The sequence below is a fragment of the Bos indicus genome, chromosome 22 (genome assembly GCF_029378745.1).
Source record: "Bos indicus isolate NIAB-ARS_2022 breed Sahiwal x Tharparkar chromosome 22, NIAB-ARS_B.indTharparkar_mat_pri_1.0, whole genome shotgun sequence".
NCBI classification, from domain to species: Eukaryota; Metazoa; Chordata; class Mammalia; order Artiodactyla; family Bovidae; genus Bos; species Bos indicus.
In genome coordinates this window covers 25,906,757-25,933,261 of record NC_091781.1, presented here as the reverse complement: position 1 = coordinate 25,933,261, position 26,505 = coordinate 25,906,757, and the positions used below count along the sequence as shown (strand labels likewise).

At 39.2% G+C, this 26,505-nt stretch overlaps 1 protein-coding gene across 8 annotated transcripts in view; it reads left to right on the top strand.

The window, feature by feature from the left end:
* The window catches only part of CHL1 (cell adhesion molecule L1 like), a 357,768-nt gene that overhangs the window by 307,748 nt on the left and 23,515 nt on the right, over nucleotides 1-26,505 (top strand). For all 8 annotated transcript variants that reach the window (XM_070776316.1, XM_070776317.1, XM_019985050.2 and 5 more), the window contains 8 exons: nucleotides 2,554-2,694; nucleotides 3,314-3,425; nucleotides 5,215-5,381; nucleotides 9,730-9,895; nucleotides 16,588-16,712; nucleotides 20,334-20,435; nucleotides 20,614-20,811; nucleotides 22,713-22,783. In XM_070776316.1, the coding sequence (XP_070632417.1) occupies nucleotides 2,554-2,694; nucleotides 3,314-3,425; nucleotides 5,215-5,381; nucleotides 9,730-9,895; nucleotides 16,588-16,712; nucleotides 20,334-20,435; nucleotides 20,614-20,811; nucleotides 22,713-22,783 (1,082 nt within the window). The remainder of the gene's footprint in view (nucleotides 1-2,553; nucleotides 2,695-3,313; nucleotides 3,426-5,214; nucleotides 5,382-9,729; nucleotides 9,896-16,587; nucleotides 16,713-20,333; nucleotides 20,436-20,613; nucleotides 20,812-22,712; nucleotides 22,784-26,505) is intronic.

The following is a 26,505-nucleotide window of genomic DNA, read 5'->3' as shown; positions in this document are numbered from 1 at the left end:
TAGACAGGATTTACCATGGGGCAGATGGTATAAGGAGAACTGAACAGGCTGAAGCTTTTAAAACTTGATGTAGAGTGTGAGGCTGCAGAATGAGATCAGAGACTTGATTCTGTGTAGCCTTGAAAACTTAGAAGCGCTGCTCATCCTGATGATTCTTGAGAGATACACTGTCCTACAGGACTCTATCAAATTTCTATTGTTGCTATAACAAATGACCACAATTTTAGTAGCTTAAAACAGTATACTTTTTAAAAAGTTTTATTTATTTTAATTGGAGGATAATTTACAATGTTGAGATGGCCTCCGCCGTCCAGCAACATGAGTTGGCCACAGGCATATGTGTGTCCCCTCCCTCCTGAACCCTTCTTCCACGTCCCTCCCCACCCTTCCTCCAGGTTGTCACAGAGCACTGGATTTGGGTTCCCCGTGTCATACATCAAACAGCAGTAGACACTTATTACTTCACAATCCTGTTTGTTGGAAGCCCAATGCGAGTCTCCCTCGGCTAAAACCAAGGTGTGCTCGGTGCTGTGGTTCTTTCTGCGGGCAAGGGGAAACTCTTTTCTTGTCTTTTCCAGCTCTTAGGTGGTACCTACTTTCCTTCAGTCACAGCTGCCTTCCTCCAAACTTCTAATCAGCAATGCTACATCTCTCCGATCATTTTTTCATAGTCACTTCTCCCTTTGGTTGGTTACAGCTGGGAAAGGTTCTCTGACTATAAAGAGCCATGTCATTCCATTGGGCCCCTTGGAGAATCCAGGATAACTGTCCAATCTCGAGTGCTTGACCTTAGGCACATGTGCAAAGTTCCTTTTGCCACAAAAAGGAAACTGTTCACAAGTTGTAGAGATGAGTCTGTGGCCATCTTTCAGGGGCTCATTATTCTGCCTACCCCAGGAACCTTCCAGGGATAAAATGCCATACAACAAAACTGTTTTTCAGTCTTCCCAAAAAGTGTTCACCGACTGTATCCTCCACGATGGCTACTTTTCAGGCACCAGGGACATAGTGATTGAAACTCTAGGGCACACAAGATCTTGCTCCCACAGAGCTCACAGTCAAGTGTAAAAATATATTCCATTCTCACTTCCAGAGGGACAAATGATGCCTAAGAAAAAGCTTCTATTTTATTATTCAGTGTTTTCTATAACCCCATATTTAGTATAGTGAGACTATTTTCTATAATGGAGACACCATGAAAAAAGAAAAAAAAGTACTGGAATGTAACTGCTTGACAATGCTGTGTTGATTGCTGTACAGTGAAGGGAGTCAGCCATGTGCATACATGTATCTCATCCTTCTTGGACCTCTCCCACCCGTCTCACCCCCTAGGTCATCATAGAGCACTGAGCTGAGCTTCCTCTGCTTTATGGCAGCTTCCCGCTAGCTATCTATTTTACACATGGTGGTGTATATATGTCAGTCCCAATCTACCAGTCTGGCCCACCCTTCTCATCCCTCCCCGTGTCCACATGTATTACTTCTCTACAGCTAAATCTGTATTTCCGTCTTGGAAATAAGTTCGTCTGTACCATTTTTCTAGATTCCACATATATGCATTAGTATATGGTACTAGCTTTAAAAATTAATTAGATATATTACTAACTTTGTAATGTCATTTAAATGAAAAATTTTACCATGTGTACTCCTCATTCAACATTCCTACCTAATATATTTTTTTCTTCCCACTGCTTCTTTCAAGTGTCCGAGCAAGACATGTGATTTGGTACATGGCCAGTTGTTGTGGTATTTTCTGAAATACAGTCCCTCTGGCCTGCTCAGCAGCCATGTTGGTGCTGATCTAGCAGGTTCTGAGCAGAGTTAATGAGATAGCACGTGGCATATCCAGCAGAGTTCCTTGGCCCTTAATTAAAGTAGCATAAATGTTAGATCTTCTCATTTCCAAAAGGTATTTCCAGAATTATACTTGGATCACCAATGGGATAGGGATTTATTGCCAAGAAAGGAGAAAAAAGCTGGCCTGTGCTCTCAAGAAGAATTTAGTCTTCTGGGAAAGTGAAATACGTGAACTATTTGTTTGAAGTGGTTAAATAGTAAAGGAAGGCAATTGAAACCAATGGTGTAGATCGGGAAATTGCAGAAGGGCAGGAAAGTGAAACAAAGGAACAACATGCAAAGGGGGAAAACAGCAGCCAATATTGGTGGATTGGGGGATCCTGCTGTGTTGATCATCTGGTTATGCTGGGCAGTAGCTGGACCTCAATTTATAAGAGTAAGTGAGCTTCAGTTCCCAGTGGGATTTCAGTGCTAAACAGAAAATCTGGAATCTTGTAGGTATGGAGAGACTTTGAGCTAGAAATCAACAGATATGTTGGCCATAAATACTCATTTGGAGGAAGACTGAAACTGCAGAAGGGCTTGAAAGAAAACTCCATGGTTCATGTTAAGAAATTCTAAAGAATTGGCTTTGATGAACTATTCACCCTAAACTGGTCTTAAAATATAAATACTGTGTGACACGTTTAATGAACGGCATATAAATATTTCAGGTTCTATTTTTTATCAAGCTGACATTTTTTTCATCTCTTGTAGGAAATCCATATTCTGGTGATGTCATGTCTCCCGGGGAAATCAGTTTTACCAACGTACAACCGAATCACACTGCTGTGTACCAGTGTGAAGCTTCGAATGTCCATGGCACTATCCTTGCCAATGCCAACATCGATGTTTTAGGTAAGCATGCGTGCTCAGTCACGAGTCATGTCCTACTCTTTGCGACCCTGTGGACTGTAGGGAAGCATACACGGGAGCTAGCTAGCTGTCTGCTCTTACCTTCAGGAAAATGTTCAAGGTCATACTCACAAGTCGACTGAATTCTCAGCACATGGAAACATGGTGGAGGGAGTTCCCTGGTGGTCCAGTGTTGGGACTCAGGACCTTCACTGCCATGACCCCCAGTTCAATTCTTACTCAAGGAACCAAGATCCTACAAATCATGCAGCATAGCCAAAAAAAAAAAAAGGGGGTGGTGGAGGGGATCAAAGTACCTTTTGCCTTACATTTGAGTATTAGACCCCATATCAAACTTCCAGAAAGGTACTGCATTGGGATACTTCCTAATTCAGGAATGTATGCTGTGATTGGAGAAGGAAATGGCAACCCACTCCAGTATTTTTGCCTGGAAAATCCCACAGACAGGGGCACAAAGAATCAGACACAATAGTGACGAAACAACAATGCTGTGCTACTCGGCTGTTTCCATTTTTATTAATATGACTAGGATAGTGAAAAAAATTAACTTTCTTGTATTATTTCTTACACAGAAGTTTAAAATTGTATTATTTTCACATAGATGTCCGTCCATTGATACAAACGGCAGATGAAGAAAATTATGCTACGGTGGTTGGATACAGTGCTTTCTTACACTGTGAGTTCTTTGCTTCACCGGAGGCAATAGTGTCCTGGTAAGCTGTTACACGGTTTTCTTAAGAGAACATCAGTTGTAAATTTCCCATGTTCCTCCATCCACCGTTTGACAGGCTGCACTGCGTCAGTGTTATTACATGTAGCAAGTGCCTCTGAGAAATAAAGTAGCAAACTTACTTTCCTACCTCTCCTGGAACTATTGACTAGATCTGGATTCTCCCACATGGGGGAATATGGAGAGCCATTTTTGCTTACAAAGGAAGGCAAAGCATTGAAGCAATGATGAAGACAATTTTACAAGTAGATTTAGGTTTTCATTATGAGTGCATCTAAGTCATGCATTGTTGTTTTGTTTTGGATATTGTCTACATTATTATTAAGCCTGCATTTCATTACAAATGTCTGTGTTTAAAACATTTTCAACGTGTATTTTGAATTTTAGTTTCAGTTTATAGGTTGGGATAGTAACTCCAGACACATCGTTGTGTTGATCTACCACATTTGTTCCTTCTCTAGGAAAGCTTGCTTAAATGGATCTTAAATAATTTCCCCCAGTGCTCTGTGGGGCTGAGATTAGAGTGAGGTGAGCAGGGCAATGTCATACAATTTATAGGATCAGATTCTGTCTTTATTTAAAAGGTAGCTATTTTGTTCATCGTGGATAATTTTTTTGCGTTATTTTTGATTTGTGCAAATACCTCATTAAAATATTACGTATCTTGGGAATTCCCTGGTGGTCCAGTGGTTTTTCCAAAGACAGGGAATCCCTGTCCCAGGACGGGGTGCAGATTCGATCTGTGGTCGGGGAAACAAAATGCCACATGCCCTGAACCAAAAAACCAAAACATTAAACAGAAGCGATATTGTAACAAATTCAATTAAGACTTTAGAAATGGTCCACATCAAAAACAAAAGGAAAAATACTTTGAAAAAAGTATTTATCTAGATTACTGAGATTTGGGGTGGGGGTGGGGGCAACCCTTAAATTTTGTCTCTTAAGCAAGTGCCTCCCTTGCCTTACCCTAGTCCCAACCCTCTAACGTCTCATCTGAGCAGCAGCCAGAATTGGTCCTTTGGCTGTTTTCTCTCCAGCAGCCTCTTATTGTGAAATGTAGAAGGTGAATCAAGTTGTGGCAGAAAAAAGCTTGGAAAAATGGATGAATGTTGGAGAAAATGACTTTGGGTTGATAAGGGTAAATGTAATCCATGTCCACAAGACAGGGATGTCTTCGTGGCCTATAATATTTCTGAATGACCAATGTTCCCTCTGGACAGCCAGAGGTTCAGAAGGTTCATTATCTCTTTCAATTACTAGCTTTCCCATTTAGTACCCTACAGCAGTGATTAACTAAAGAGTTCACCATCAGTAAGGCAGAAACAATTTATTAAACTCTGAGGACAGATGCAAAGTGGTACTGAGAGCTATTATAAATACATCAGAGGCACGGAGCTCAGACTCAAATTTCCTCCAGTTACAGTCTATTTGGGCAGGTAAGATATACACTTATCACCTATTACAAAAAAAAAAAAAAAATTGTAAGGACTTCCCTGGTGGTCCAGTGGTTGAGATCTGTGCTCCCAATGCAGGGGGCCCAGGTTCAATGCCTGGTCAGGGAACTAGATCCCACGTGCCACAACTAAGACCCAGCAACCCAGTATAACCAAATACGTAATATTTTAAAGAATTGTTAAGTATAATGGAAAATTCTGTAAGGTTTGCCAAGTTTGTGAAGAAGGGATAAGATTGAATGACACCAGTGGCCAGTTTGGAAAAAAAGATACAATTCAATCATAGCCCAGATTAATTCATGCTTTCTATGTCCATAGGCAGAAAGTGGAAGAAGCAAAACCTCTCGACGGCAGAAGGTATCATGTCCATGAGAATGGCACATTACAGATCACTGAGACCACAGAAGAAGATGCTGGTTCCTACTCTTGTTGGGTAGAAAATGCTAAAGGAAAAACAGCAGTCACAGCCAATCTGGATATCAGAAGTAATTTTATTTTGATTTTACTTTGCATAAACTGTCACGTGGCTTCAGTTTTCCATTTTCCCTAGATCAGATTTCATCTAAAAGACCATCACAAGAATTAGAGGCTATGTCAGTGATGTGTCCATAGCTTTATACAATTATAAGAGAGAGCTAGGTGTTCTTGGTGATGGATGACCAGCAACACTTTAAAATCCCCTATTTTGGTATATTTCTGTAACTGTTTTTTTCAATAACCAACTCAATGAAATGTCATCAGTATTCAACTCTTAGAACTAAAAATTTCACAAATAAATTCATAAGGGATCCATTTTGTAAAGACTAGGGCATGACAGGAGAAGGCAATGGCACCCCACTCCAGTACTCTTGCCTGGAAAATCCCATGGACAGGGGAACCTGGTAGGCTGTGGTCCATGGGGTCACTGAGAGTTGGACATGACTGAGCGACTTCACTTTCACTTTTCACTTTCATGCATTGGAGAAGGAAATGGCAACCCACTCCAGTGTTCTTGCCTGGAGAATCCCGGGGACTGGGGACCCTGGTGGGCTGCCATCTATGGGGTCGCACAGAGTCGGACACGACTGAAGCGACTTAGCAGCAGCAGCAGGGCATGACAGAATGGCAAAGGTTTTCGTCCTGTTTTTAAATCATAAAAGCTTTGTGTTTTTTCTCTTGTCCAAGCAGCCCTATTTTATTTCTAAGTGCTCACAAAAGTTAAGTATGTGCCAAAATATATCAGTGTCCCAAAGAGGAGCATCTCTGCACCTAGACTCAGGCTAATTGGAACCCAGACCCACAGGCATCATCAACATTTTGATTTTAAAATTGCTCAGAGAACCCTTTTCAGGAAAACATAGAGAACAGTGGCTCAATGGTAAAGAATCTGCCTGCCAGTGGAGGAGACACAGGAGACGTGGGTTTGATCCCTGAGTTGGGAAGATCCCCTGGAGGTGGAAATGGCAAACCACTACAGTATTCTTGGCTGGAGAATTCCATGGACAGAGGAACCTGGCAGGCTACAATCCATGGGGTCACAGTCAGTCAGACACGACTGAGCTCGCACATACGTGTGTATAGTAAATGTAGGGAGGGCTTGTGTTTCTTGTGGCAGCTCACTGTCATGACCAGCTACTACCTCTACTTGGGTGACAGGGTGCATATTTGTGTTATCATCTGTGTTAAGTGTTACCTTAGCATTTTTCTCTCTCACACACACACACACTCCTTTCCTTCTGTTATTCTGTCTTTGCTTCTTTGCTGTCTTATATTTTCTTACCTTTTCATTTTGTATTTTGTTTTCTATTTATTATAGCGAATTAACAAACAATGTTGTTATAATTTCAGATGAATAGTGGAGGGAGTAAGCCATACATATACATGTATCCATTCTCCTCCAAATTCCCTCCCATCTAGACTGCCATATAACATTGAGCAGAGTTCCCTGTGCTATACAGTCGGTCCTTGTTGATTACCCATTTTAAATATAGCAGTGTGTACATGGCCACCCCAAATTGCATAACTATGCCCCCATCCTTCCCGCCGGCAGCCATAGACTCATTCTCTAAGTCTGTGAATCTGTTTCTGTTTTGTAAGTTCCTTTGTGTCATTTGTTTTTAGATTCCACATATAAGAAGTGTCACACAATACTTCTCCTTCTCTGCCTGACTGGTTTCACTTAGTATGACACTCTCGGTCCATCCGTATCTTATATTCTTTTATTCTTTCCTTGTATTTTTTTTTTCTGTACCCAAAATTACCCAACCTGCCAACCCCATGGACTATATTTTTAAGAAACATTAATATTCTGTGATGTCAACTTATATTGGGTGTCTCTCTGCATTTTCAAATGATACATGTAATTTTTAAAATACTCTGATAATGTCAATGAAGATGATTCTTTTTATACTTTATTTGTTGTTGTTGTTTAGTCACTAAGTTGTGTCCAATTCTTTTGCAGTCCCATGGACTGTAGCCTGCCCAGGTCCTCTGTCCATGGGATTTCCCAAGCAAGGATACGGGAGTGGGTAACCATTTCCTCCTCTAGGAGATCTTCCCAACTGACGGATCAAACCTGCATCTCCTGCATTGCAGGCAGATTCTTTACCACTGAACCTGGGAAGCCCTTTATACATTATAAAACCAACATGAATCAAAGTTGAGCAGCCCTGCCAGGTGAAAGGTAATGAGAGTGAAGTCTGGAATCCAAATAAACCTTGACCTCCCTACTGCCCAACACAGTGCTTGGCCCAAAGTGGACCTCGAAACTGCTAGTGGCCAGAGAGAAGGCCAAGTTCATGAACTTCTGATCTGCTCTAACGTCCATTGTATATGTAAGAGGTATATAGGAACCATATCCATGAGAGTTAAGGGCATATTTTTTTTAACCCAACAACAATTTAAAAGCATCATGATAAAGTGGGCTTTATCCCAGGGACACACGATTCTTCAATATAAGCAAGTCAGTCAGTGTAATACACCACATTAAGGGCGTAATTGTTACAAATGAAAAAAGAATGTCAGGAATGGAGTTGATTAAGAGGCTATACAGCAGAGTGATTAAAAGCATGAGGGTTTTTTTTTTTTCTCCTATTCTCAATTACCCCACCTTCATCTTCTCCCACACAGTCCAAAAGTCTGTTCTTCACATCTTTGTCTCTTTTGATGCCTCTCATGTTACCATCTTTGTAAATTCCATATACATGTGTTAATATACTATATTGTTTCTCTTTCTGACTTACTTCACTCTGTATAATAGACTCCAGTTTCATCCACCTCATTATAAGATTCCATTGTGTATATGTATAGCTTCCTTATCCATTCGTCTGCCAATGGACATATAGGTTGCTTCCATGTCATAGCTATTGTAAATGGTGCTGCAATGAACATTGGGGTACATGTGTCTCTTTCAATTCTGGTTTCCTTGGTGTGTATGCCCAGCATTGGATTGCTGGATCATATGTCAGTTCAATTTCCCTTTTTTAAAGGAATCTCCACACTGTTCTCCATAGTGGCTGTACCAGTTTGCATTCCCACCTACAGTGTAAGAGGGTTCCCTTTTCTCCACACCCTACCCAGCATTTATGGTTTGTAGACTTTTTGATGGTGGCCATCCTGACCGGCATGAGATGATACCTTATTGTGATTTTGAATTGTATTTCTCTAATAATGATTTTAATCAGCTTTTTGAGTAACATATAGATAGCAAATACTAGGGCATGATAGTGAAATTGGAAGTCAGCTTCTGAGAAGCTTAGCAAGTACCACATTCTGGTAAAATATATCTGTCTTATTATGGTCCTCACAAGTAAGGATTATATGTTTGAAACAATTATAATAAAACATTTTTCAATATAGCCATGGTACCCATGTTTGAGCTTTATAGTATTGATATTACTAATTTATTTTCAAAATGTGACTCACTGTAACTCATGCACAAATACATATTGAGTACCTACTGTATACAGGCTCCCTTCTGGGTTCTGTGAACACTTGAATATAGTAACAAAGTAGACACAGCCTCTGCCTTCATGGGGCTTAAGTTCACATTCCACACCTTCATGTAATTAGTTCATCTGTGCATAGGCTACACCATTTAACCTCAGGTTTGAGATAATAATAAGCATGATAATAGGAAATTATTTGATTTTCTTCTTTTATTTATAGTATTTTTATCACATATCCAGAGCACTAGAAGGAGAATTTATATTATTTTCAACATCTAGATGCATTTGCTTCTTTGCTTTCTTCTTATTCCCTTTGTCTAGGAAGTAGAAAGGGATAGTGCTATTAATTAATACTTCCACCGAGGTGCCCTGGCCGGGATGGAACAAAATTATTAATGACATGTGATGTTAAGAAATGACAGTGTGATAAATAGTGCTTGAAGATTTGACAATAATTGTTGACCATTTTGGTTGATTAAATGACAGGCACTTGACAATAATCCCACGGCTGCCAACTTATTGATAACTTAAGTGTTCACTGAGAGTTCAGTTGGTAAAGAATCCCCCTGCAATACAGGAGACCCTGGTTCAATTCCCGGGTCAGGAAGATCCCTGGAGAAGGGAGAGGCTACCCACTCCAGTTTTCTTGGGCTTCCCTTGTGGCTCACCTGGTGAAGAATCTGCCTACAATGCGGGAGACCTGGGTTCGATCCCTGGGTTGGGAAGATCCCCCTGGAGAAGGGAAAGGCTACCCACTCCAGTATACTGGCCTGGAGAATTCCATGGACTGTATAGTCCATGGGGTCGCAAAGAGTCAGACATGACTGTGAGTGACTTTTACTTTCATTTTGACAATAAAGTAAGCTGTTCTGTACTTCTGACTGGTATCTTTGTTTTATAAAAACAGATGCTACAAGCCTTAGAGTTTCTCCCAAGAATCCTCGGGTCCCCAAATCACATACACTGGAATTACACTGTGAGAGCCAATGTGACTCACATCTGAAATACAGTTTGAAGTTGTCCTGGAGTAAAGATGGAGAAGCCTTTGAGATGAACGGCACCGAGGATGGCAGGTAGGTAAACCATTACTGTATCTAATGATATTGGCTTGGGATTAAACCTTGCGTTTGTAAGAAAAATAGTGGTAAAAGTATTTACACTGCATTGATATAATACTACATTTCAGTCTTTAAGGCAATATTTAAAAGGTCATATAATGTACTTCTTTCACTTTGCCCTCAATCATTGGTCTTTTCATTTTTACTAGCTATTTTTCATATAAGAGATTCCCTGGTGGCTCAGACAGTAAAGCGTCTGTCTACAATGTGGGAGACCCGGGTTCAATCCCTGGGTTGGGAAGATCTCCTGGAGAAGGAAATGGCAACCCACTCCAGTGTTCTTGCCTGGAAAATTTCATGGACGGAGGAGCCTGATAGGCTACAGTCCATGGGGTTGCAAGGAGTTGCACGTGACTGAGCGACTTCACTTTCATATAATGTGTACCATTCTGTAAGGGCAGGAAACAAGTATTCCTGTTATTTGAGGAATACTTGTGCACAGGCTTGGGTGCTCACCAAGCCATGGCAAGACTGGAGGAGTTAGGCCTAAGGGCGCTGCTTCCTGAGCTTTTGGTTCTCAGCGGTGTGGTCCTGCAGCTGCAGTTCACATGGCTGATACTGCTGCTGCCTTCACTGCCCCCTCAGCCCATTGGTGCTCCTGGTGACTCCAAAACCGACAGTTCTGACATGTGCCAGAGTCTCTGTCTGCTCACAGGGCCCTGGTAGCTCAGACAGCAAAGAATCTGTCTGCGATGCAGGAGACCTGGGTTCGATCCCTGGGTCCGATCCCTGGGTCAGGAAGATTCCCCTGAGAAGGGAATGGCAACCCACTCCAGTATTCTTGCCTGGAGAATCCCATGGCCAGAGGAGTCTGATGGACTGCAATCCATGGGGTCAAAAAGAGTCGGACACAACTGAGTGGCTCACACGGCCCCAGAGGAGGAGCTGGTGTCCTTTCCTTTCTCCCTCCCAGTCTCACAGGAGTCTATCTCATGGGCAGAACCTAAATCATATCTTGAACCCTTCCCCTTAGTTAAGTATGGACAAGTACATTTTTGAGCCATCCAGTTTCTTTGTAGAGAATACATAAAAATAGAGAAGAGAATATAGACTAATGTATGAATAGATGCTGACTAGTTCTAAACATTATTAAGTACATCAAAGAAAATATTATTTACTGAATACATATGCTGTCTTTTGAAAGCAGAGGACAATTCTCCTTTCTTTTGCATTGTTGCTGAGTTAGGTATTAAACAGTGACCATGTTTGATCCAAGTCTCACCTGTAGGCTTATTTTGTTATCCATCATTCTGAATGTCTAAATCTGAAGATCCTTAGACAAGACTTGCTTTTCTACACAAGGTGGTGGCAATGTCATTATTAAGAGCATGGGCTCTGGAGCCCAGAGGCCTGGCTTGGAATCCCAGCGTTGTCACTTACTGGGTTTGTGACCTTAGACAAAGTGCCTAACTTTTTCTGTATTTTTAAAATTTTTATTGAAGTAAAATTTCTACAGCATTATTTTCTGCTATACAGCAAAGCAAATCAGCCATCCAATTACATATATCCCATTTTTATTTTTTATTTCCTTCCCATTAGGTCACCACAGAGCAGTAAGTAGAGTTCCCGGTGCTGTACAGCAGGTTCTCATTAGTTATCTGTTTTACACATAGTACTGTATACACATCGGCCCCAATTCCCCAGTTCATCCCACCACCATGCCACCTTTGTATGCATACATTTGTTCTCTACACCTGTCTCTATTTCTGTTTTGCAAATAGGTTCATCTATACCAATTTTTTCTATATTCCACATACATGTGTTAGTATTTCTGACTGACTTTACTCTGTATGAGAGTCTCTAGGTTCATCCACATCTCTGCAAATAGCACCGTTTCATTCCTATTTATGGCTGAGTTTATTCCACTGTGAATATGTGGCACATTTCCTGCATCCATTCCTCTGTCAGTGAACATTAAGCTTGCTTCCATGTCCTAGCTGTTGTAAATAGTGCTGCAGTGAACGTTGGGGTTCATGGAATATCTTTTGGAATTATGCTTTTCTCCGGGTTGCCTAACTTTTCTGTGCCTTAGTTTTATATTCTATAACATAGTTTAGCTCAAAAAAGTTTTTCAGGGTGAGTTCATCATAGGATTATTGTGCATTAACACCAAGTACTAGAATATACTCACTGCTCAGTCCAATTTAGCTGTGATGATTTATTCTACTCATTTCTCCAGTACTCTTGTCTCCTGTTACCTGGTTGTTCTCCTTTGGTATTTGTGAGTGTGTATGCCACCTCTCTCTAAAGGTATTGATTGGCCTTAGCCTAGGTACTTAATTTATTCTGTCGCATCTCTTCTGTAAATGTAATGTTTGTGGAAAGACAGCATACGTACCGCAACCAGTTGTCAGGGGAAGGAAAGGAGAATAGCAATGATACCTTAAAGGCTACACATTGCAGCAGAGATCTTCAGCCTTTGGTTAGGCGTCAGTCGATTCATCAGCTGCTCAGATATCCTCAGATTCCCCCTCTGTTTTCACTACTAGTTATCTGGGATCCTCCATATAATCTCTGGGTTATAGGTGAGAAGGAAATCAAACTGACAGCTTTTTGGTGATGTTACTGCATATTTAGGCCCTGAATCCAGACATTCGAAACAGCCTCTTTCTGTGACTCAGTTTTACAGCTTCTACAGGATGCTGGCTCTGGCTATCTGGTCACCTAAGTAATGCAGATATTCTAGTTTTATTTAAATATGGGTAGGGGGAAGGACAATAACCTTAACATAGAAAGGATATCTGGGGTGGGAAGGGCTGGGAGTGACTGTTGATGGCTAGTCTTGACTGGAGCCAGGAGCAGGCCTTAAATTTTAGCAGGAAGTTGAGATCACAGGTGTCCGCTAAATTTCTGTAGAACCATTAGTAGGCTCCTCTGTCTCACCTTCTGCTGGGGTGCCTTTTCGTCACTAGGCTGGAAGCCAGAGCTTTTTACCTAGAAAGTGGTTAAATTTCTGATCCAAAGGCGCATAGAGGGGGAAAAAAGAAGTGAAAATACGCGCTTCTCTTCCTTCCTGTCTCCTGTCACCTACAGGGGTGTGATGAGTGTTGAAAACTGCCACCCTGGGCCTTTATACCTGCCGGATGCCTTATGTTATTTTAGTGCCTCTCATCCTTGCTTTCTCTTGATTATCCTCACAGCAAACCTGTTAGGAAGGCTGGAATGATCTCAAGGGATTTTCTGTGGATTTCTATCCTGCAGGAGGCTCTAGACAATACAATGTTGTTAACATCGAAAAATGAAATGGAAAATGACATCAAACCATTTGTAAAATTTCGACTGTGCTTAACAAATGTAATGCGGACTATTATGACGACAGAGTGAAGGACTGTCCTGCAGGGGAGATCACAGTGGGGTTTGGGATGTGTCTGTATGTCTGTGAACAGGAGGATGAGAGGGAACAGGTGTCAGGAGCACAAGTGGGAAGGCTTTATATTGGCATCATGGAAAGGGTGCTTTTCCCCCTCAAAAATCAGTAAATGAATGGGGTAGAACTCAGGGGTGGAAGATACGGATCCAGAGCTGTAAGGCATTAAATTAGGTAGCAATTATAAGGATAGAATGGCCCCTTCCTAAGAAATGAAGAACTAAGGTAGTTTGTTCAAGCACAAAGGCAGAAGGAAGGGGAGTTGGGGACATTAAGAAATGTGATGAGTTATGAACCAACAATGAATTGAATCAATTTGATTAATATTATTAGTAACACTCTCTGAGCAGGTACTAAGCCAGGCTCTGTACACCAATAATTTTGTGTGTTTTTCCCTCATTTACTTCTCCTGAAGAGAAATAAAATATTGTTATACCCATTTCCTAGATAACATGAATTAGGCTCCAAGTTTTGTTCAGGATTACACAGTCATAGTTGGAGCCTCAAACATAGGTCCCCAAAGAGAGAACCATGTTTTCATGTTGTCTGGAGTGAAGTTTGGCTGTTACACAGACAGAATGGAGCAAGAAAACAGTGGAGGTTAACATGGGTTGGGGCCTAGCAAGCTAGATGTTTCAGATGAGGGAGGTGAGACTTTGCAGGTGATGGCAGGGTTCTCAAGGAAGATAATTAAACAGGTAAAAATGGGGGGAAAGACTAGGAGGGACAGAGATGAAGATGCAACCAGAGAGCAGGTTCTATAAGTAGAGTAGAATCCATATTTTAAATGTATAATATGCTTAACAAATGTAATGCAAGGACTTCAAGTAGAATACAGTTGACCTCTGATGGAAACATAATGTAAGAGAGACCTCAAGGGTTGTGTTCTTACGCACTGAGAAATTGGAGCTATTTATTTCTGCACAGCAGAGTGCATCCTTGCTAACACAAATAGTCAAATTTTGATGTGAGCGAGAAGTGCCTAGTTACCTTTTTCAAATGCAGGGGCCCTTGCCCTGTTCCTAGTTCTGATTCAGAACCTGGACTGAGGCCAATGCATGGAATTTTAATAACTTCCCTTGGTACATCATAGCTACCACATTTCAAGAAGCAGTGGATCATTCTACCTTGATTAAAAAGAGGCACATTTCTGAGTTCTTAAAACACAGAGCATTACAGAAAAGTTGCTCTTTCTTTCTGGCCTGAAGCAGCCGTGCACCGGGGGATAAATCCTGGCAAGAAGATCATAGGCTATATTTCAGCTTCTCTGGGCCCTCGTGGATGTGCAGGGCTCAAACAGCCCTCCTGAAGAGGTCTTTAAATCATATTTCTTCATCTAAGCAGGTAAACTTTTCAAGGTTTTTCAGTTCAGTCGCTCAGTCGTGTCCAACTCTTTGCGACCCCATGAATCACAGCATGCCAGGCCTCCCTGTCCATGACCAACTCCCAGAGTTCACTCAAACTCACATCCATCAAGTCAGTGATGCCATCCAGCCATCTCATCCTCTGTCGTTCCCTTCTCCTGCCCCCAATCCCTCCCAGCATCAGAATCTTTTCCAATGAGTCAACTCTTTGCATGAGGTGGCCAAAGTACTGGAGTTTCAGCTTCAGCATCATTCCCTCCAAAGAAATCCCAGGGCTGATCTCTTTCAGAATGGACTGGTTGGATCTCCTTGCAGTCCAAGGGACTCTCAAGAGGCTTCTCCAACACCACAGTTCAAAAGCATCAATTCTTCGGCACTCAGCTTTCTTCACAGTCCAACTCTCACATCCATACATGACTACAGGAAAAACCATAGCCTTGACTAGACGGACCTTTGTTGGCCAAGTAATGTCTCTGCTTTTGAATATACTCTCTAGGTTGGTCGTAACTTTCCTTCCAAGGAGTAAGCGTCTTTTAATTTCATGGCTGCAGTCACCATCTGTAGTGATTTTGGAGCCCAGAAAAATAAAGTCTGACACTGTTTCCACTGTTTCCCCATCTATTTCCCATGAAGTGATGGGACCAGATGCCATGATCTTCGTTTTCTGAATGTTGAGTTTTAAGCCAACTTTTTCACTCTCCTCTTTCACTTTCATCAAGAGGCTTTTTAGTTCCTCCTCACTTTCTGCCATAAGGGTGGTGTCATCTGCATATCTGAGGTTATTGATATTTCTCCAGGCAATCTTGATAAGTGTATGTAATATTCTGATACTTGTACCAAATGGACACATAGCTAACATGAACTGAGAAACTGATTTATGTCAAAGCTTCTTCATTAGAATTATAGTGAGTTTCTTGACTAGCAATAACAGGTAGTATCAACTGGCAAATCGTTCAGTTATTGGCATAAAGCTAAGGGGCTGACTTTGTCTATCATCAAAGGGAAGAACCATATTTAACTTTACTACACTTTTAGGTGGCTTCTTTTAACTCAGAATTTTTAACAGTTTATATGTTTTATATTTTTTAAAAAAATGATGTAAGATTTTCTCTCCTCCACAAGGAAGACATTGTTTATTTCAATCAAATAACAAACTGCTATGAACATATCTCAAATTTAATGGAACTTTATTTTTTAAAAAATCACTTGAATAATTAGGCTAATAATATATAGGCATAGAATAAAAGGTATAATTTATGTAAAAAATCATGTAAACTCAATTAAATATTGGCAAATAATAAAGCATCAAATAATTTCCAAAAAGAAGTCCTACTCTGCCATCTAGTGTTCAAATGAGTCACAGTTTAATTTGTATCAGATCTTAATGCACATTCTATGTGGGAGGTTGGAAGGATGGAGAAAACAGAAGGTTGTCAAAGACAGATTACCGCACTTCAACTGAGATATCCTGGCTCTGTAGAACTGAGGTGTGATTCAGGAATCCGTCTTTGTAAGAAGCACCCTAGTTGATCCTGTGTAGGTGGTTTCCCAAACGTGTATTAAGAATTATTCAAATGTATCCTAATTATTGTACAGTCTTTAGACATACCAGGCAAGACAGTTTCATCACTGACCCATGAATCACAGATGGTTGGATTTCATAAATTAAAAACAAACAGACTTGATCCCTTTCATGACTTGTGCGTTTTAATAATGTTTTTGTGCGTTTTAATAATGTTTTATCCCCAGTTTTCAACTATTGAATTCTCCAATAAAATGCATTATGTGACAGGCTTTTAGACAAAGAATTCTTCCTTGAAATATTGTCCATGGGGAATATTTATTTTTGACAGGAGTACATTTCTTTTGTTTCTATTATTTTCATCCTCACCACAGCCTCACTTTTTTCCTGGTAGGATAATTATTGATGGAGCTAATCTGACGATATCTAATGTCACCATGGAAGATGAAGGTATATACTCATGTTCTGCTCACACTGCTCTGGATAGCGTTGCTGATATGACGCAAGTAACTGTCCTTGGTAAGTGCACTAACTAGTGGAAAAATCTTTGTCCTTTTTTTCCTCTATTACTGATTAAATTCCACTGTTCTTGGCAATTAAGCCAATGATTATTAAAGCCTGTGCATGTTTGTTAGTTTAAATTTTTCAATTAGTTACCCTACTTTCAAATGGTTTTACCTCTTCTTATTCTAAAGAAGTTAATTAATGCTTAATTTCTTTTTTCTGCTTGGGTAATGTTGCCAGAAGCAGTGGGAGGTAGGTGATGCTATCAGCGGAAAGAAAACTGAAGTACGCTTGAGTTCCCAGGACCCTTAAGCTGTACACAGAGAAATGTGGCTGAGGGCTAGAAATGGGCTAGTGTGGAGAGGTGAGGGTGGGGTCTGGTGGTGATTAAACAGTGGTCCTGATCTAAACTAGAGGCCGGACCGAGCTCAATTCCCAGGGCCCCATTTGGAAGGAGAGGGAGGGACTTGAAGGGCTCTTATGCAGAGAAAGTCTTCTGATTTTTTTTTTAAATAATAATTCTAATTAGAAAGCAATGTGCATGCCCCTTTGGCATAATCAATGCAATTATGCTTGCAGTCATCCATGTTTACAGCTTGTAGACTGCTGGATAGCTCTCCTAGTTTCCCTTCCGGATTCAGTCTCACCTGCTCTCTGAATCTGGAAAACGGTGGGCATCGATAAACCGCTTACCCTCAAGGTTTCGTTTGCTTTGGCCAGTGGGGAGCCATGGCAGGAGAGGCGGTGGGTAGAGGGTGTGTTCTCCGGATGCTGCCTCCCTGCAGGCTGGCTGTGTGCCTCTGCCATAGTCATCTATGCTCTCAGAGAGGCTTTGTCCACACAGCTCTCCCTGATGGAATTCTAGTAACTGCCCGCGCCTCACCCCCCACCCCTCACCCCAGATATACTGCTCATATCTTTTGAGTCTTTATTACAAACTCGTTGAATCACCTTGTGTGAACTGTTTACTTTTTGCTGGGAGCCTGACAAAGACATTTTTAGCTTTCTATTATTACTGTATTTCAGTGGATAGCACTTAGTTTTTCTTTAGCTTGCTGACAGTCCTTAAAAGTGGTTTGGTGAGAGAAAGTGTTAATCACTCAGTCATGTCCAACTCTTCGCGACCCCATAGGCCGTAGCCTGCCAGGATCCTCTGTCCATGGAATTCTCCAGGCAAGAATACTGGAGTGGGTTGCCATTCCGTTCTCCAGGGGATCTTACCGACCCAGGGATCAAACTCACGTCTCCTGAATTGCAGGCAGGTTTTTTAGTGTCTTAAGCCACCAGGGAAGTATCTTAAATGCCTTGACCATGTATCTAGATAAATCCTTACTATTAACGGGCATTTGTATCCTTAGCACTCTGGTCACTGGGATTCACAGGGAGGTTGCCTCCCCTGGGTAAGAATTCAGTCCCTCTTGAGGTAGGCTGGTGGAAAATGAGTAAAGAGGCTGGATCTTTACTAGTGAAGCCAATGACCACTGTATTTCAAGTGAGATAAATGACCACCATGTTTCAAGTGAAACTAATGACCACTTAAAAATACCCCAAAATGTTCAGTTTTACCTATCAGATGATAGGTGGTATGGACTTGGTTCAAAAGAAACCTTTTTAGGAGATGTATTTCAGCTACTTCAGGGAACTAAAAGTAGAAAGGTTCAGTCCTTAGTAATCATTCCAGTAAGTGATTCACCAGATAAAATGGTTAAAATTCAGGTAGACTGGAGTTTGTCCCAGGTATAATTTTAAATGTCAATGTCAGGATCCACGGGCTTTGCCCTCAAGTATTTTGAGCAATGGCAAGGAGACTGCCTTCCCTACCACCTGATACATGCCACGTAAATTTTCTTGTGAAATTTGATATGTCAGTCTTGTAATTAGGCTGCCATCTTCTAGAACTATTAAAAGTTTGATAATTTTAAATAGTGACTATGAGTATATGCGGAGAAAGCAATGGCACCCCACTCCATTACTCTTGCTTGGAAAATCCCATGGATGGAGGAGCCTGTTAGGCTGCAATCCATGGGGTCGCTAAGAGTCGGACACAACTGAGTGACTTCACTTTCACTTTTCACTTTCATGCATTGGAGAAGGAAATGGCAACCCACTCCAGTGTTCTTGCCTGGAGAATCCCAGGGACGGGGGAGCCTGGTGGGCTTCCATCTATGGGGTCGCACAGAGTCAGACACGACTGAAGTGACTTAGCATAGCATAGCATGAGTATATGTACTATTTATTGATGAAGCAATTGCCAAATGTTTTTAGAATGAAAATAAAATAATGAATGTTTAATGAGATAGGGGGCATCCTCTTACCACTTTTTGGAGTTTATACCCTGTTTTTTCAGGTCAGTCTCTGATTTTAAGAAGCATATCCCCATAAGTGAGAGCAACAAATGTCAAACCCATGTATAGTTTCTAAAAGACTCTTTTTCCTGGAAAGTAGTTTTTTAAAGCATATGGTTGACCCTTTTCAATCAGAAGTTACTTTCAAAAGCCCTGCCAGAAGCATCCTTTAAGAGCAGCATTCTTTTAGGTCTCAATTGCAGTCCATCTATCGTAGTTCCACGTGATTCTCAGAAAGAGCAGATTTTAATGTCATACAAAACAGGCTGCACTGGTTGTTTCAAGAAATTTGAGAAATAGTAGACTTAGTAAGTGCCGAAGACAAGCTTAAATTCTCTGAGTTCAAATATCCTCAAGCCTGTGGAGGAAATAAATTCTTATTTAGGGCTCCTACAGTAAATTATCATTTAGGATTCTACAGTGTGAACACAGTCACGGACCATATTTTAAAAATAAACATGCTGTCTCCTGAAGTGAAAACAATGTTTATCAGTATAAATTCCCAACAGTTGTTAAATACAGGGATAATGGATGTTTTTTCCCACTTGGAGAAGAAAGCTCGCCTAAGAAGGTGTCATTAGATATGACTTTGATTGTCTCCTCTGAAAAAATGTGTCCTTTTACTGTTCCTTTTATATTTAAAGTACCAGAAATTTCCATGTACTTTAACACACTTAAAATTTGTCATTGCCTACTCAGGTTTCTAATCTCTGTCACAACATTTATCAGCTCAATATCTTCTTCCAATATAAATCCCTTTCCTACTCTTCTTTAGAACTCCAGGTATGATATACTGATAATTAATTGTTGTAAATGAAAAATCCAAAGCATGTAGAAAAGAAAGCCTAAATTCATGTTCTTATTTTCCTGTACTTATAGGACCTAAGTTTATGGTTCTAATATGATAATTACATGCATGATTTAAGTGATAATACACTGTTTACTTAGTCACAATACATTTATGTGCAAGGCACTGGGCATGTAAAGATGAATAAAGTATGGTTACTACTCTGGAAGATCTGTTTAGTCCCATATAAGAGATGAACCAAGCATATAAATAAGTGTATGAGCTATATTAGTCACAGTAAAGGGAGGTATACTTACAGTTGGGAACAGAGGTTGATGAACCTGCATTTGAAATAGAACCAGAAGGTCAGGTGAGATTTGGCAGGTCAGAGTGGAGGCGGGCATGTAGGGGAAGCAGGGGATTGCAGGGTACCTGAGTGAGGAAATGGGATTGACAAGCCAATGATCTGCCATCTCCTTACCTTTATTTTTCATTATTAATCAGATGTTCCGGATCCACCAGAAAACCTTCATTTGTCGGAAAGACAGAACAGAAGTGTTCGACTGACGTGGGAGGCTGGAGATGACCACAATAGCAATATCAGCGGTAGGGAAGACTTGGGGTAGCTGTGTTCTCCAGAGTTAAAATTAATATTAAAGCCATTGGTGCATGAGTGGATTATCCATAAAACATCCTTTAAAACATTTAATATTATATATAAACCTTAGTATAACTTAAACATTCTCAGTCTTTTCTAATGTGTTTTTTGTGTTCCCACTGCCAGAGTATATTGTAGAATTTGAAGGAAACAAAGAGGAGCCTGGAAGGTGGGAAGAACTGACTCGAGTCCAAGGAAAGGAAACAACTGTTGTGCTGTCTTTGGCTCCATATGTGAGATACCAGTTCAGGGTCATAGCCATGAATGAAGTCGGGAGAAGCCAGCCTAGCCACCCATCAGGCCATCATGAAACACCCCCAGCAGGTATGGATGCTCACACCTCAAGTTTCTAACAAAATATTTTAGTTTGCCGCATCCTTGAACATCTTTAATAAAAAAGGATTGATGCCATGGTGTAGGATTTTAGATTTCCTCCAGTACAGAACTAACAACATGGAAAATAGTCAAAGGACATCAGTCTTCTAAGTTGTATATAAATGTTTGAGGAACATGAACAAGCATTATTCTGAGCAATTTCTGATAGCTGAGTATTATGTTAAAATCAGATACCATAAATAAGTTGTAAACTAAAGTTCAATGTATATTAAAGTCAACTTTCTCTTTATTTTTCTCCTCATTTCAACTTGCTGAAGTAAAACTCTTGATATGTTATAGATAGTGCATTCAATTTTTACTGCATGTAATGCCCTTTTATGCATTTAGTGTATTTTTTGTATCTCAATAGCTAAATAGATATCTAATATCTACCTAAACTCTCAAGATACTTTAAAAAAATTCTCAACAACCAACATGCTGTAGTATATACAGAATTCAAAATATAATATTGTAAATGTGAGCCTTATATAATATTATAAACCAATAAAGCAAAATATTGATAGTGCTGAAATTTGTATTACTGAATTGGAAATGATTAAAAATGTGGTCATAGCATGGTATTTTTTCCCTCTCTGTCTGAAATAAATATACAAGGATATAATTCCCTTTGGGGATTGAGGCAATATAAGCAGAGATAATAATCAGGTACTTGTATGATTTTAGTATAAGTTCATCTTGGCACTAAACTGTATACTTAACCCTTCTTATAAAATCAGTTCAGTTCAGTTCAGTTCAGTCTCTCAGTTGTGTCTGACTCTTTGCGACCCCATGAATTGCAGCATGCCAGCATGAATTGCAGCATGCAACTCCCAGAGTTCACTCAAACTCACGTCCATCGAGTCAGTGATGCCATCCAGCCATCTCATCCTCTGTCATCCCCTTCTCCTCCGGCCCCCGATCCCTCCCAGCATCAGAGGCTTTTCCAGTGAGTCAACTCTTCGCATGAGGTGGCCAAAGTACTGGAGTTTCAGCCTTAGCATCATTCCTTCCAAAGAAATCCCAGGGCTGATCTCCTTCAGAATGGACTGGTTGGATCTCCTTGCAGTCCAAGGGACTCTCAAGAGTCTTCTTCAACACCACAGTTCAAAAGCATCAATTCTTTGGCGCTCAGCTTTCTTCACAGTCCAACTCTCACATCCATACATGACCACTGGAAAAACCATAGCCTTGAGTAGATGGACTTTTGTTGGCAGAGTAATGTCTCTGCTTTTGAATATGCTATCTAGGTTGGTCATAACTTTCCTTCCAAGGAGTATATAATAGATTCATCCAAATATATTTCATGGGGACATTACCTGCTGTTTCCTATTTGATGCCCCTAAAACTTAGCTGTTGATATTAATATATGACCTTTAACTTTATTCACGTTGAGGTAAACATTCATATCACATTTCTAACAGTAATTCTAAAAGAAAAAGCAGATTTAAAACTAAAATGTGTATTTAAATAGTGTGTTTAGAATTTTAAGAGCAGGTTTAAAATTAAGACAGGTAAAGTAAATCTATTTCTGATGAATAGTAAGTATATCACTCCATGAATATGATTTTACTCCTTATATATATTTTATATATATATATATGATGCTTTATGTGAGGTGAGATGTGTTAACTAACTTGTGATCATTTCATAATATGTATAAATATAATATGTGAAGTGTATACATTCTAAAATAATTATATAAAAGTGCTGTGAATCTTTTTACAAACTGGGTCAGATATAAGTAAATATAATCAAAGTTATGTAAAAATCTGTTTTTTATGGGCAGAGGGATGATATATTTGTAGATAATACAATGGGGAAAAGTAATTTTCATATTTATAATTTTTCAGCTCCAGACAAGAATCCACAAAACATAAGAGTTCAAGCTTCTCAACCCAAGGAAATGATTATCAAATGGGAGGTGAGGATTCTTTATGTTTTACTTATTACCGTTGTGTTCTTTTTACTTTTTTTAGGTCCACATGCTAAGTATAATGATAGAACAATCTCTTTTAAGAACAGAAGAAAACTACTTACATATTTTATAAATATATTTTATTTATATATTTTAAAAAGTCATCACGATTAGAATGTTGTAAAATAGAGTTTAACTGTGGTAGATAATTTAAGAAAGTTTTTACAGGCTGATTTCATTGCAATCCATTCCCCAAAATTTATGATTCCTAATATTGTTATTACCAATATTCTTAATCCTCTCCCATTTAAAAAAAAAAAAGAAAACTACTGATAATCTTTCACTGTCTTTTGGTACATGGCCAATAAAGATTAAGCATATCAAAAGTATGACCCCTAAGGAACAGTCACCACTTACTAAGCACTATTAGGCATTCTGTGTACTCATATCAAACTCTGAGACCAATGTTGTCAAGACAGCATCATTAATACTGTGTCCTAGATATAGAAACGGGTCCATGGATAGACTGGGCCATCACCATACAATTAGAAATCAACAAAACTAGGATTTCCACATGAATATCTTTGAACTTCAAACTCTACTCATTTTCTCTTTTATATATATATATATATATATATATATATATATATATAATGTTAAAAGTTACTAAAATAGACTTTCCTCTTTGAATTTTGCACAGAAGTTTGTATCTGCTCAGATGACTTTAATTTTTTTGAATGCCATTTCTAAATTTCTTCTGTAACTTTTTCTCTCCTCTATTTTGACATGTTTCATGAACAAGTATTTTATCTTACTTGAAAGTAGGTTACCATTTAGCAAGTCTAAGTAATAACAGATTTCTGATATTGAAGTCACTGAATTTTACAAGCATTTTTTAATGTATGCTGGAATATATTAATTTATTTCCACAACTCATTCCAGATGTGATTTTTGGAAGAATTTTAGAAGGTACAAAGTTTGATTTCCTTTTTTCTTCATCATTGATTGGTCTTATATGATAACATTGCCCATACCTACAAAATATGTAGTCAATATTTTTATGTAAAACTAAGCCTTTATTCCCATTTCAGTGAGAGTAAGCTTTGCAAACTTAAAATTTGAAAAATAATTGGCAATATACAGAAGTTAAATATAGTCAAGAATAGTATTATTTTCTTGAATATATGGCCACAAATAGCTACTACCACATTTAAAATTATGTTAGGATCTTATCCTTTTAGAGTATCTATTGTCTTTTAAGTTCCATAGAAATTTCTATTAGATAGATGATATAACTGGATTAGATGACAATAATAGTGTATAATTATCAGGTCACTTCCTCTAAGAAGTGCACCATTTTCCACTAACATTAGTTCATTAATTGTCACGACTCCTCTGGGAGGGCTATACATTCAGTACAGAGAAGCTGGGGCTCCAGTTTTGTGATCTTACCCAGATGCATGCCCTGAGTCAGTAATGAAAAGAGAGCTGGGATCTGCAGTCCTTCCTCCTGATCATCCTATTCATTAATCACTCTGTCCCCACCCCCAAAGATACACAAGACTAATTACTAGTGCTCTCTTCTTGGAAGAATGGGATTAAACTATGAAAGTGTTTACAGTTTGTCTTTGAAAAGTAAATCACATGTAATTTAGTAATTAACTGACCAGAGGAAGGAAATAGAGATTTGGAACTAAGCTGACAATTACCTTCATAATTTATTCCATTGTGTTTCATGTCATTTTGAAATGTCAGAGGCCTAATAACTATAAGCATAACCAGTGAAGTTTAAGAACATTTACTCATCAGTTATTCTTTTGCATGAATTATTTTGTAAACTGGAGTTAAATGCCAGCTATTTCCCCAGGTTGACAAGCACACAGTATAAATTGATTACCAGATCCCCTCCAAAGATTGACTTACAAATAATTCCTATCTACAAGATAATGATCAGAGAGGAGCAATTTGTCTTAAAAAAAAAAAAAAAAGGAAGAAAACATTGATCTTTCACAAAAGGATTAAATAGGAACAGACTGGTTGTCCCTAATTTTCTTTTGGTTTATGTTTTCTTTTTAGCATTAACTATGAATAAAAGTATTATGAGGTCCTTGGTTTATATATGGCAGTCAAAAATAGTCTTTGTTTTCCTGAATGTATAATCTAGTTGGAGGTACAGACAATAGGCAAATACAGGAGAAATAAAGTAATATCATTATGAAACATTCAATGGAGAAAAATAATATACAAACTTTTATTTGTAACTTATTAGTGAATGTGCATTTACTCATTGATAGGTGAACCTTATTTTACAGTAAAAATGGATTTCAGTTATCTTATTTAACTCATGTTCTATTGTATATACATTATCTTTATAAATTTGGCACATTAAATATTAAGGACTCACTTTTTTTTAAAAGTGACATTAAATTTTAACTTAATGATAAAACTACTCTTTTTAGTTAACATTATCTTCTAAGATAATGATGAGTTTATACTTTATTCTTAAGTATAAATGTATTTATGTTACATTTGAACTTCAATAAAATAGCAAATACGTAATCTCACAGATTCCAGAAAATGATCAAAACAAACAAAAACCCATTTCTTTAATGTTTGGGAAACAGCAACTTCTCCAATTACCTGGTTATATGATCACAGCCAAGTGGTTTAAGCCCTCTAAAGGATGTAGGACTTATTATTTCTACTACAATTGTAATCAGAAAACCACCAGCCTTAAAATGAACTTAGGCAATACAAATGGAGAAGGCAATGGCACCCTACTCCAGTGTTCTTGCCTGGAAAATCCCATGGGTGGAGGAGCCTGGTGGGCTGCAGTCCATGGGATCACGAAGAGTCGGACACGGCCGAGTGACTTGACTTTCACTTTTCACTTTCACGCATTGGAGAAGGAAATGGCAACCCACTCCAGTGTTCTTGCCTGGAATCCCAGGGACGGAGGAGCCTGGTTGGCTGTCGGACATGACTGAAACGACTTAGCAGCAGCAGGCAATACAAAAAAATCTGTCCAGTTTCTAGTCAGTATAACCTTGATTTGTTGATAGATTTCTTTGAAAATTCAATAGAAGTACAGTTTTGTTCTACGAAATCAGACATAGAAAGTTTTACTAGCAGTTCCGTTGATTTTCAGATCCTTTGAAGGGCATCCACGGACCCCATCTAGAGATGCCTAGACATCAAATTAAGAGCCTCTTTTATAGAGATGCCTTTCTTATGAGCAGCTGCATGAGGGGAAGGAATGCTGGTGATCTTCCCTCACCCCAACCCCACACCCCTGGTTACTATGGTTTGTTATCTTTGTTTGGGATCTATTTGTGAATTTGTTGAGGTTTTGTTGTCCACTGTCTAAAAGCCAAATACAAAGTATTCCTGCAGTTTCTTTGGGAGTGTAGGCACCAAAGAAGCTGGCGATTTAGGTAAGGTTTTTTTTCTTAACAGTGTTACCTAGGGTGGCACAGTTTGTTTTAAAATTTTTCAGAGAGCTTTATCAAATGCAACTATTTTTCTTGAAGCAAAACATGCATAAACTGAATAATAGTATTTGTACATATTTATTGTCAGCTGGGACTGAAGGTAATTGTAATTCCAGATTGTGGAATGGAACTAAAAGCTTGTGGCCTGACTTACCTGGGCAATGTGACAGCCTCTGGTAAGTTTATCTATATGAGAGTAGGAAATATCTTGGAACAAAAGTTTGAAAGCAAAACATA